This window comes from Prunus mume, linkage group LG5, assembly GCF_029339155.1.
Source record: "Prunus mume cultivar Tortuosa linkage group LG5, ASM2933915v1, whole genome shotgun sequence".
Lineage (NCBI taxonomy): Eukaryota > Viridiplantae > Streptophyta > Magnoliopsida > Rosales > Rosaceae > Prunus > Prunus mume.
Genome location: NC_142702.1, coordinates 27,489,705 through 27,501,827, shown reverse-complemented (window position 1 = coordinate 27,501,827; position 12,123 = coordinate 27,489,705). Strand labels below are relative to the sequence as shown.

Genomic DNA, 12,123 nt, shown 5'->3' with positions numbered 1-12,123 from the left:
AGAGAAAAATCTCTGCCAATTGTATTTGTGGATCAACAAAATAAAATAAAAGATCAAAAGTTGCACAATTTTTGCGTCCGTATTAGTCTGTACATGTAGGTGGGTAGAGTAGGGGACCACTCCCAAACTTTCTTCCTCCCTCTCCTGCTTCAACGACTTGCTCTCCCCCACAAAACTCCAAACGTCATCATTGAGATTTTTGCTTTTTGATTTGGGCAAAACAAAATATTTGATGTGTGCCCTTGAGAAAGGGCACCACTCCTAAACGCTTTCTTCCTCCTTTCTGCTTCAACGACTTGCTCCCTCCCTCACCCCCATGTTTTGTCACAGATAGAAAGGTCCCTTTTGGCTTGGGCTGGTCTGCATGTCCTCCTCTTGTATAAGAAATCACTATAATTTCACTGCACATGAAATGAAACGGATATCAAAAGTTGGAGTTGGGCATTAGATCACCGACATGCATTTGAAAAGGTGGAGCATATGATACGAGTTTGAAATACATTTTTTGACCCTTTTATTATATGTCACATATATGATGTGAGTTTGAAGTACTTTTTTTTTGGATGTAGTGTCTCCAGTTAGTGCAGACGAACTAGGGTGATCTTTAAGTTCAGTGAGGGATTGGGGGCCAAGAAAAAGGAGGAGTGGGCAGAGTGCCAGTCTTATTTTTGTAAATAAAATAAAATTAAAAGTAGGTTAGTAGGTTAGTGTAGAGAAATGATGATTTCTAAGCCCTGACAAGGTGGTGTTCTCCTTCCACTACTCCGACATGGACTCTCTCTGTCTCTCTGTCTCTCTGTCTCTATTATTATAATAATAATATTCGTAGAAAATATCATTAGGGACTTTACATCAATATTGGGATTTTTGACCAAAAAGGCCCGGGGACCCTTTGTCTTTTGGTCATGTTCGTTTAGAAATTGATAACAAAAGTTTTGTCTTCTCTCTCTAAAACTTCTAACGAATAAAAGAAAAAGAAAGAAGAAAAAAAAACAAGGCACAGCACGTGACCACCCTCTTTTATATATATATATATATATATATATATATGTATATATATATATACATATAATATTTTACATTTTACATCTACAGTAGTACAGTACAGTCTTTCATGCATCCCAACGCCAAATGGCCTCATTCATCAGGAGATTTCTTCTTACAAAATCATTAATTAAATGAGGATAATATGATAAATTCAAAAATTTTAAAAATGTCATTAGTTAATTCAAATATTAAAAAATAAAATTATTAATTAAATAAGGATAATATAATAAATTCATTTTTTTTCATATTAAAAAATTTTAAAATTAAAATTAAAAACAAAATCAGAGAATAGATTATAAAATATAACTACCAATATTATTATTTTTTAATTTTAAAAATAAAATAAAACCAATTAGTACATGCTTTAAGTGTATGAAAATATAAAATATAACCCAAATATAAACACGTGCCCAACCACTCCGCCTCCACACCAAATATTTTGCACAGATATATTTATATATATAGTGTACAGTAACAAGTCTTCTCATAGGTGCTTTATCACACAACCCGAGATGTCGTCTTTTTAGGGTTATATTTCATAGCTGGTCCAGCTGGTCCTCCAGCTTGTTCACCTTCTGCTTCAGAGACTCCTCCAGCTTGTTCATCTCTTGCATCTCGATGCCGTTCGCCTTCAGAGACTCCTCCAGCTTGTTCACCTTCTGAAGGCGAACGGCATCGAGATGCAAGAGATGAAAATGGCAAGCGCCCAAGATACTTTGAAGACGCAAGCTGTATGTTTTTCTTTTTCTTTTTTTCTTTTTTTCTTTTTTATATTTTATTTTGGTTGATACTTCCTTTTTTTAGGCGATGGAGATAATGGTTCAGAGGTTTAAAGCGATGGAGGAGGATCTACTGCAATTGAAGAAGCAGGTGGCCAAGACGGAGGAGAAGAAAACCGGCAAAAAGTGATTAGTTAGGGTTTAGATTCGATTTAGGATTTATATGGACTGAGGAGCAAGATCCTTTTTGTGTAATGCTATGGACTATTTTTTCAATTAAGTAATAGCCACTTGGATATTTTGATTGGTTTGGTGTTCTGCAAATGTTTGATTCATCAGTTTTATGTGGGTTTTTCGGGGCAACGTTGTGCAGTTTTATGCAGTTTTGTGCAGTTTTGTGCATTTTCGTGCAGGAAATTGCAGATCGGAGCAACGTTCGGAGCTTCTGGGCTGCTACACCCGCGGCGACAAATTACCAGAGAAGTTATTCACCGAGCCCAGCAGTCAGCGGTGAGGTCATGAAGAGGAGTGTGGTTTCCAAAAAGGGTCCATGCTGGTCGGCGCTAAAGCTCACTGGGATGGCGACGTGGGGTAAGCGCCGGATGAGCCTTCACCGAGCTCTGGCACTGACGAACAAGAAGAGAAGGGGAAGGAGCTAACAGAGCTAGAGGACAATGGTGATGGTTTCTATGTGGGTGATGAGGAGGAAAAATATGGTGAGAAAGCAATAACTGTGATAGAGGAAGATGATGATATTCAAGAAGAAGATGTGAAAACAGAGGACGAGGCTCCTCCTGTTGTGCCCTGGAAGATGAACCTTAGGAGTAAGAAGAGGAAGCGCCAAGATCACCATAGAAAGCCCAAGAAAACCACAAAGAAATCAAAATCTATAGCAAAACGTCAGAAGCAGAACCAAGTGGTAGCAGTACCCCGATCGGAGTAACAAGAAATTGGTAAAACACACAGTGGCAAGATGGTCTGCAGGGAGGTGAGGACTCTGTTCTTAATTAGTTATAACTGTTAGTTATTTTGATCTGCGTTAAGAAGTAGGGTTCATGTTTTGATTTGGGTTTAAGGTACAAGGCTGCAGAGGAAAGCGTGACGAAGGCCAAGGGTGCTAAATTCGGGACCCCAATACTGAGGCCAGCGCTGAGGTCTGAGGCAAGGAAGCTGATTGGGGATACGGGTTTGTTGGACCATTTGCTCAAACACATGGCGGCCAAGGTGGCGCCAGGTGGAGCCCAGAGGTTTAGGCGGCGGCACAATGCTGATGGAGCCATGGAGTATTGGCTGGAGAGTGCTGATCTGTTTAATATCAGAAAGCGAGCTGATGGAGCCATGGGGTATCTAGCTCTCTGCTTTTCTTCTTTTTCTTTTGGCAAATTAATCTAGCTCTCTGTTTAAGCTGGTTGTTGTATATTTCTTGGTGGATATACAGGGTGCTTCTTCATGTGTCCAAGAATAAAGAGGATAATCTAGCTCTAGTGACCACGTCAAATTCCTGTTTGACAAGTCTTGACTGGGAACATGATGGTTCATTAATCCACCAAAAGGTGAACCTTTCAATTTGGACATTTCATTTTAATTTGTTTATATTGATTATGGCTGCTTTAATTAACTGCTACTAATTGTTCGATTCGATGGGGTTTTGCAGGAGTATGCATGCAGTGCTGCTAACAATGGAGCAAAATAAGATTAGAGAAAAACTTAGGGAAATGTCTCAATTTCTGTCTGTAATGGAGGTACACCAGATGAAGATATTAATTAATTATCCCCTTGTATCTTAATTGCACACACTTAATGTGATCTAAACATATAATTAATCACTTTTGTACTGCGGCCAGTATATTGGTCACTTTCAATTATTTATCAACTTTGGCTGCTTTAAATATAATATTATGTTCAAAAAGTTTGGACCTTTTAATTTTTATTAATTTGTTTCATGGTTCAACTTGATTATGGCTGCTTTAAATAATATTAAGTGCTACGTACTAATTGTCGTTTGTTGGGATTTTGCAGGAGGAGCATGCAGAGCAAATCGTTAAGAAAACTAAGATGGAAGAACAACTAATGGATGTTTCTCAATCTTTATCTGAAATGAAGGTAGGATGATATAAATTGGCCCCCTGGTTATCTTAATTTGATATGTCTTAAGTTCATTGAATGTGATATGAATATATAATTAAGAATCACTTCTTACTGCCTTCCAGTATAATGATCACTTTCATGTCCAATTATTCATTAATTTACACAATAAAATTGGTCTGTTTCATGTTAATTTAGTATGTAGTAGAAGCATGTATGCATGTTATAGCATTTGATGGATATGGAGGTTAAAATATCAATGCAGGAACAAATTGGGCAGGGAAGAACCACTTAAGTATCTCCGATGCACCACCGCCATCAGACACTGGTCAAAGAGCAGTGACAAAATCAAAGGGTGGGGAGCAAGAAGAAGAAGAAGATAAGCTTGGAGGAGGAGACAATAATGCAGCCAGCAGCCAGCAGCCAGCAGCCACAGCAACTCACGAGGACAAGGCAACCAAAATACAGAGACTGAGGAGTGGTTTCAGGATATGCAGGCCACAAGGGTCCTTTCTGTGGCCAAACATGGGCATCTCTAACCCCCCTCAGCCACCCACCTCATCATACCTATACCTCCTTAGCCTCAGCCTGGATCTCCTGTCAAGCCTGTAGCCTAGCTATAAACCCTCTGCCTCTCCTCCTATTTTTGTTCCACCTGGTCCCCCCTCCAAGTCCAAGAGAAGTGTCACCGTCACCAACACCCTCCTCATCAACCTTAATGAGCTCCCCAACCCTAACCCTAGTATAACCTCCAAAACGCCTCTGAAACTAGCACTGCATTGTCTAGGACCCTCACCTACCAGAGAAGACACCATCATCAGCAATATCCACGTGTGAGGTAGGATGATATAAATTTGCTGCTTTAAATATAATATTATGATAAAAAAGTTTGGACCTTTTAATTTGTATTAACTTGTTTCATGGTTCAACTTGATTATGGTTGCTTTAAATAATATTTAGTGTGTCGTTTGTTGGGATTTTGCAGGAGGAGCATGAAGAGCAAATCGTTAAGAAAACTAAGATGGAAGAACAACTAATGGTTGTTTCTCAATCTTTGTCTGAAATGTAGGTAGGATGATAAATATTGGCCCCCTAGTTATCTTAATTTGATATGTCTTAAGTTCATTAAATGTGATATGAATATATAATTAATCACTTCTTGCTGCCTTCCAGTATAATGATCACTTTCATGTCCAATTATTCATTAATTTACACAATAAAATTGGTCTCTTTCATGTTAATTTAGTATGTAGTAGAAGCATGTATGCATGGTATATCATTTATTGTCGCACTTGATTGTGGCTGCTTTAATTAACTGCTACTAATTGTTTGATTTGATGGGGTTTTGCAGGAGTATGCAGTGCTGCTAACAATGGAGCAAGATAATATTAGAGAACAACCTAGGGAACTGTTTCAATTTCTGTCTGTAACGGAGGTACACCATTAATTATCCCCCTTATATCTTCATTTGATTTGTCTTAATTGCACACTTAATGTGATCTAAACATATAATTAATTACTTTTTTTACTGCTTCCACTATATTGGTCACTTTCAATTATTCATTTACCCAAAAGAAAAATGACCACTTGTATATTAGTGCAGGAACAACTTGGAATTCTGAAACCAGTAAGTATCTCAGAAGCACTAGAAGCACCACCGCCATCAGATATTGATCAAAGAGAAGAGACAAACTCAAAGGGTGGGGAGCAAGAAGAAGAAGATAAGTTAATGTTTTCCTTTGAACTGTTTTAACTACATCAGGTTGTGGTGGGGAGTTTTCTACCAGGTCACCAGCATGGGCATCTCTACCCCACCCTCAGCCACCCACCTCATCCCTATACCTCCTTAGCCTCAGCCTGGGTCTCCTGTGCAATGTGAGCTATAAACCCTCTGCCTCTCCTCCTATTTTTCTTCCACCTGGGCCCCCCTCCAAGTCCAAGAGAAGTGCCACCGTCACCAACACCCTCCTCATCAACCTTAATGAGCTCCCCAACCCTAACCCTAGTATAACCTCCAAAACGCCTCTGAAACTAGCACTGCATTGTCTAACACCCTTCATCCACTTGGAATTGGTGCTGCAACATTGCCCGACATCTAGAAAGCTTTCCCATGATTATTGTTTCTTTGTTTGTTGTAGTGTTTTTCAAGGATGGGGTTATGAGATTTTTTTTTTCTTTGAGGAAGGGATATTCTATTGTTAAATTCCATAGATTTAATGGTCTATTTGTTATGGTTTTTTTTTCAATTTATTTATTTGTTCATTTTAAATAATCAAATTGCTTTGATTTTATTTCTTGATCAAATACAATATAAAGTTGATGATATTATCGAAAGATATAACGGGGATAGAAACGTAATTTTATCGTCTATTTTTGTGCAAAGAAGAAAAGGCGGGGTTGTGGGGGTGTGTTGCCACTAAGCGTCCAAACTGCCACTTTCCTAATAGTGGCACAAAAGTTCCAGTGTTTCTTATTTACAATTACAGGATCAATTCACAAGGATATCATTAAATCAGGCTCCTTTAATTTCATCATCTTTGAGGCTTGACGGTCCCACTCAATCCTAATCCTAATAAAGTTGATCATCTAACGGCTGACCTTAATTCATTGGTAACACTAGCATCCTTGAGATGAGCCATGCAAACCCAAGTATATTTATATGCTACACATCAAAAACTCAAATTCAAAATATCCTTCTCAAGAATTTCATTTTTGCAAGAAACCCAGATGAGAACATCGATGGAAAAGTATATGTTGTGGAGAATTTGGAGTGAAGAAAATTACTGATCAGACTTTGTTCAAAAATGGAGAGGCCAAATGCATAGATGGGTTAACAAGCTTAGACCCAACTTGAAGACGTAAGCCCTCATAATTTATGTTAGCAAACACTAATTGTTATTTATTTGTTTACATGCAACGTGCAGTTTTGGTTTTTATTTTATTTTATTTTAGCATGTTTTCTTTGTTGGTTCTTGGTGGGTTTTGGACAATTTTTTTTGTTGTGTTTCTGTAACATTCCTGCTTAAGATTGATGCTAACGATACGAAAAATGTGAACTTCACTACAAAGTGGAAGCAAGTTTTCAGCAGAGGAAGAGAGGATGGTGATACAACTGCAAGCACAATTCGGGAACAAGTGGACGAAAATCGCAACGTAGTTGCCAGGGAGAACAGACAACGATGTGAAAAATTTCTGGAGCACGAGACGGAAGCGGTTCGAGAGGATTTTGCAGAAATCAACATCATTAGAGTCCCAGAACAACAAGGGAAGAGCCCTCTTGTCCATCATGAATTACCAGAGGTTAAGGTAGCAATTAATGCTGTCAAACTTTGTAGACAGATTGTTTATCGAGTGTGTTCCATTTACAATTTTTTGATTTTCAGGTTCCTCCTGATCCATGCAGTTCTGCTATTGAGGAGGGCACAGCATGCTGCAACTATGAAACCCACAATTGCTTTTCAAATTCTCAAGAGTTCAGAATGGTGCCCCTGCCAGATTTGGTAAAACCGAACCTGCAAAATGCGGAAGCAGAGCAGCCAATACTTGAGGCCACGCCCCTTAATATGATCTCGCCGATTGATTCCCCACCACACTACTCTGTCTCAGCTCCCTCAGCCCAACTGGACCTTCCATTTTTGTCAGAATGCAAGGAACTTGACCAGGACCTTATGGCTCCCGACTCGTTGGACATGTTTGGGCAGGAGGAGAATGCTGCAAGTACCAAGCTAGGAGAAGTAAAAGACCTTTCGATCCCCAACATTGTTTTCGATGATTTCCCACCCGAGATGATCTTGAAACACTTAAAAGCTCGTCGGAGTTACAAGTTCTTGGGAGCTTGTCTTGTGTAACTACTACTATTTGGTATGTTGGTGACTTTGCTTTAAGAAAGGGAACTATTGCTGATTTACTGGGACACAAATACCCAACAGACATGCAGATCCTTTTTCTTCAATAAATATATATTTTTTTTTAATTGTTGAATATCCAAAAAGTTACTTCTTTGTACAATGTGCTAGTCGAACACAGACCTAGTCTATACTGCCAGCTAAAACCACCGTAAACTCAGTATAAACTGATATTATTAAGAAATTTACATAGTCCAATGGTGATGTACAAACAACTCCTAAAGTAAAAAATAATGCAAAAACCAATCACAAGTCCAATTTGGATTAAAACCTATTTGTTTCCTATAATTTGTCTAACACAGGAATAATTTGCTAAGGAAAAAACAAATGGTGCTATTTTCTTTCTTTCTACAATTCAGTTCTTCTTCAAACAATCAGCCCATGTATTTTGACCTGCCGATATGATTTACACATTCATACGGTTAGAGGGAGTAATAGAAAACTTTATATGTAACTTTAGCTTTAGGCTTTTCTTTTTTCAGTGAAACTTTGGCATTGTTGAACTTCAACTAAAAAGAACGAATAAAGATCACTATTTTCATCAATCAAATGTAGAAACAACAAAGATCTCACTGTTCCATTTCTTCGCCTTTTTTTTTCTCTCTCTCCCATATAACATTTGAAAAAGTGTAGTTAAAAGACATCAAAGGCATCAAATGTCAGCATAAGTATATTGAGATTCATTCCAGTTCTCATCATCTCTGCATTTGAATGGAGTCCAATTGAATCTTGTATTTATGAGAATGAACCACTCACCAGAAAGCATGTCCCAAGCACTATAAGTTGGCTCCGGATCCAAGTTCTCCTTGGAAGGACCTTTTGATGGTTCACTCCAATATTTCCTATATAGGTCTGGCGTCTTGCCCTTCTGCCAAATTAGAACAGGGGCCATCTCCATTGCCAAATTAGAACAGGGGCCATCTCCATTGCAAGGCTTTGGGTGTCCATCTGTATAAAGTTATCAACTATTTAGCATGCTTACCAAATATCCGGCTATGAATAACCAATCCATGTCTATAACACAGAAAAAGCGAGAGAGAGAGAGAGAGAGAGAGAGATTCCTGCCTTGTTAAGAACCGACTTCTGGCTAACGCGGAGCAGTAGTGCAGTAATAAATTCTAGGGTCGTGTAGTTTACAGTTGGAAGCCTCCTCAGCATGTTTCTCATCGCATGTATGCTGGAACGAGCGCCTTTGATCTCATTATAAAGCTCAAATGTGGTTAGTGGCTCGGGAAGGGTGCTACGTCAATTGGATTTATTCCCTCTGGTAATGATGCATTTGAATCTGATATACGCAATATTACAACATTAGATTAATGTCGTCCAAATTGAACAGCTCAGAAAACTTTGTTCAAAAGACAGAAATAAAAAGAAAACACAAACACACACAGATATGTCAGATACCTTGGTTGTACAGTGAAACCAATTGTTGAATGACTTTTTTTATCTCCCCCCCCTCTAAATAGATATGGTGTGTTCAGTCCTAGAAGCCACAAACAATCCAGAACAAGTTAATCATGCCTGAAATAAATGTATACAGATCAGAGAAGTGTAGATTAGATTGCAGCACCTGAAAATATGAGGAATGGCCCTGCTAGATTGTTGCCGTTGCACAGTAACTTTAATTGGAACTCCAAAAACTGAAAATAAACGTTCAATTAGTGCAAATGAAAATTAAACTTACGATCACTATCCATTCCAGGATTAAAAGCGACCACCATCCTAGTATACAGAGCTTGATCATTAACGCACAAACCATACGGAGATGTAGAGGACCCACATTTTCACCATTCTTCAAACAATGGGAACTAATGAAGTTTATGATTATACAAAATCCACCTTACAGCTATGCATATGTACAAAGTCCAGAAGGAACCCTGTGTGACTTACCATCAGTGCTTGCAACACCCTGAAAATGAATAAACAAGAATAAGAATTTTCAAATGTCTATAGAAAAAGAAGAAAAGAATGGTAACAATTTTTGCTCTTTTGGGCAGTCTTCTTTGCCACCTGAAAGAAAAGACACCATTTCAAGTGTTTCAGTTATCATCTGAACTTCAGAATCATGCCTATTTTATGGATGATACAAGCTCATATTGTCAAGCTCTAGACAAAATCCAAATCAGCATTTACAGAAGTAAGAATTTATCGTCGAAACCATTCAACGTTAGCATGAGATGTTGTAGGTTTTAACTTTCATAATAACTGGAAATCTGTACAAGCCTTAAGTTGGATATGAATCACTTTCACTTATTAAAGTTCTAGCAAATCTACCCCTTCAACTTTTATCTTCCCAACAGAAACCTTGTCTTTTGTCTCTGATAAGCCCTTCCTAAACAATGTCCCGGTCGTAGCAGCAGCAGTTATAAGGCGTTCCTGCACAGCATGTCTTGTCGATGGTTGCTGAAGAAGTGCCCGCCGACTTTTGAACATTGACCCTACACGTTCTGCCATATCAGTTACGTGAACTTTTGCATCTTTAGTGACCTCTTCAACAAATGTTCCAGCAGATTGTCCAGCCTCTTTAAGCTTCACCCCTTCATTAAGACTTAGCTATAGTTAAACAACACTTTTAAAAATAAAAAAAAAGAAGATCAAACAAGAGAAACTGTGTAATCAAAAGGTACCTGAGGTAGAAAAGAAACCACTAGCCTTCTCTTGCCACCGGGGTGACGTTGCAGAAGGCATTGAAGCAGTTGAACTAACCAGAATTAAATTAGCCTGTTTTAAAGGAAAGCAGTATAAAAAAATGTCAAAGAAGGCTGAAAACTTAGTTTGTGGAGGTTCTACTAATTTAAGGGGAAAAAAATTACAAAAGGCTCAGTATGTTTTCAGCCTTTGGTTACAAAAAAACTAAGGAAAGGAACCAGCTTTGGATGCTAAGGAAATGAAAGAAGATCAAACTCCCTCCCAAAAAAAAACAATCAAGGTCTTTCTCTTCTTGTTGCTAAAAAGTAAAAAATTTAAGCTTTCATTGTCACCGGATAAAGATTTAGGTCCTCTTTCTTTTGGTAAATAGATTTAATTCCTCTTTCAACAACAGTCCAATTCTCAAACCCTACTTCCTTTTGGGTACAAATACAAATAGCCCAAATCAATATCAATCGCAGCCTGATCAAACATGGAACTAGACAAAAAGAAACGAACAGTACTAATACCGTAATACTTGAAGATAAGTTAGTTTCCAATATTCAAAAACAAACGAAACCCTAATTTTAAACTAATAACGAATTCATAAAAAAATATTACCTCTTTTGGAATTGCTGATCAAGGAAGCTGGAAGCGAAACGCAAAACAAGCTGAAACGTGAAAATTGAAATTGAAAAATAAAAATCCCTTTTTTTTTTAAAGAAATACAGAGAGAGAGAGAGAGAGAGAGAGAGAGAGAGAGAGAGAGAGTCATCCAATTTAGGAAATTCAAAATAAGGCGCTTCTCTGCGATTGGCTGGGCTGTCAGTCGGGTAAACCCGCCAATAGTCTCCCGCCACGTCAGCGCTCACCTGAGAAAACGCGTACCAGGATTCTGGAGGGTACTTCAACATTCAAACATCATTTGGAGTTATTTATGTACTAAACAAGTACACCAAGTGACTAGTGAGGTATCCATGTCTCATCTATAAATCAGATCTAATCAACACAAATGTAAAAAGTTCAAGATGAAGTAACAAGTACATCAATGTGATTAGGATTATAGAGCTTCTCCAGGATCTGCCAATTGTCAATGTGAAACAACATTAAAACATCATTTAGAGTTATTTATGTACTAAAGAAGTACACAAGTGAGTAGTGAGGTATCCATGTCTCGTTTATGAATTTTATCCTCGCAGAAATTAGATCCAATCAACACAAATGTAAAAAGTTCAGGATGAAGTGACTTGTGCACAACAAGAGTTTTACCTCGATTGAGGCTTTACAGTGTTCCATTGCAGGTTGCAACTCTCCAACGAAACAAAACACCTGTGCAAGATTGTCTTCCGCCTGCAAAGATCAAATCATTTTAAGTCAAGTGTGATCCAATTCAGTGTCATATATATGTGCCAAAATCATTGAACACTTTCTAAGTTGTTCAATAACAGCAACTTATTAGATATTGGCGTCTAGTACTTATAAATTGCACATTCAAATTATATAAATAATACCCACTGTTCTTGCCTGGAAGAAATTGATTAATACCCACTCTTGCGGGGGTTTTTGTAAAATTTTCTTTAATAAATAGTATAGCCGCACGGCTATACTGTATTGTTGACCTTTTGCCTTGGTTTTACGAATAGCACTCTCGAAAACATATGTTGCTATTTTTGTTTACTGTATTGTTGACCTTTTGTCTTGGTTTTACGAATAGCACTCTCGAAAACATATGTTGCTAT

The 12,123-nt window shown here is 38.0% G+C and overlaps 2 protein-coding genes and 1 pseudogene across 12 annotated transcripts; 2 read left to right on the top strand and 1 right to left on the bottom strand.

The window, feature by feature from the left end:
- Nucleotides 1-1,549: 1,549 nt before the first annotated feature.
- Nucleotides 1,550-3,870, top strand: LOC103333024 (uncharacterized; annotated as a pseudogene). The gene is made up of 6 exons (XR_016126887.1): nucleotides 1,550-1,778; nucleotides 1,852-2,754; nucleotides 2,843-3,109; nucleotides 3,205-3,319; nucleotides 3,421-3,508; nucleotides 3,786-3,870. The product of XR_016126887.1 is annotated as an uncharacterized LOC103333024 (transcript).
- LOC103333115 (uncharacterized) lies at nucleotides 3,503-7,813 on the top strand. The gene is made up of 6 exons (XM_089052452.1): nucleotides 3,503-3,508; nucleotides 3,786-3,869; nucleotides 5,203-5,286; nucleotides 5,614-5,712; nucleotides 6,804-7,157; nucleotides 7,235-7,813. The coding sequence occupies exons 1-6, from the start codon at nucleotides 3,503-3,505 to the stop codon at nucleotides 7,697-7,699; spliced, it is 1,092 nt and encodes a 363-aa protein (XP_088908578.1). The 3' UTR covers nucleotides 7,700-7,813.
- An 84-nt stretch (nucleotides 7,814-7,897) lies between these two features.
- Nucleotides 7,898-11,162, bottom strand: LOC103333021 (putative Rho GTPase-activating protein At5g61530). 10 transcript variants are annotated; one of them, XM_089051959.1, is made up of 8 exons: nucleotides 11,006-11,162; nucleotides 10,384-10,477; nucleotides 10,031-10,293; nucleotides 9,647-9,665; nucleotides 9,327-9,396; nucleotides 8,822-9,041; nucleotides 8,513-8,704; nucleotides 7,898-8,149 (listed from the first exon to the last, which is right to left on the bottom strand). In XM_089051959.1, exons 2-6 carry the CDS (start codon nucleotides 10,442-10,444, stop codon nucleotides 9,002-9,004), a joined length of 453 nt encoding a protein of 150 aa, XP_088908085.1. In that variant the 5' UTR covers nucleotides 10,445-10,477; nucleotides 11,006-11,162; the 3' UTR covers nucleotides 7,898-8,149; nucleotides 8,513-8,704; nucleotides 8,822-9,001. The 10 variants fall into 10 exon arrangements, with proteins under 10 accessions (XP_088908085.1, XP_088908086.1, XP_088908089.1 ...); XM_089051960.1 differs by lacking the exon at nucleotides 7,898-8,149 and adding an exon at nucleotides 9,161-9,239 and having other exon boundaries at nucleotides 8,267-8,704; XM_089051963.1 differs by lacking the exon at nucleotides 7,898-8,149 and adding an exon at nucleotides 9,161-9,239 and having other exon boundaries at nucleotides 8,267-8,704; nucleotides 9,537-9,766; nucleotides 11,006-11,161.
- Nucleotides 11,163-12,123: the final 961 nt, after the last annotated feature.

Coding starts and splice junctions, on each gene's coding strand:
- LOC103333115 (XM_089052452.1), top strand. Junction 3,870..5,202: donor AATCTTTATCTGAAATGAAG/GTAGGATGATAT, acceptor GGGGTTTTGCAG/GAGTATGCAGTGCTGCTAAC. Junction 5,713..6,803: donor CCTCCTTAGCCTCAGCCTGG/GTCTCCTGTGCA, acceptor ATTTTATTTTAG/CATGTTTTCTTTGTTGGTTC.
- LOC103333021 (XM_089051959.1), bottom strand. CDS start 10,444: ATGCCTTCTGCAACGTCACCCCGGTGGCAAGAGAAGGCTAGTGGTTTC. Junction 10,294..10,383: donor TGGTTTCTTTTCTACCTCAG/GTACCTTTTGAT, acceptor GTCTTAATGAAG/GGGTGAAGCTTAAAGAGGCT. Junction 9,042..9,326: donor GCCATTCCTCATATTTTCAG/GTGCTGCAATCT, acceptor TGCGTATATCAG/ATTCAAATGCATCATTACCA.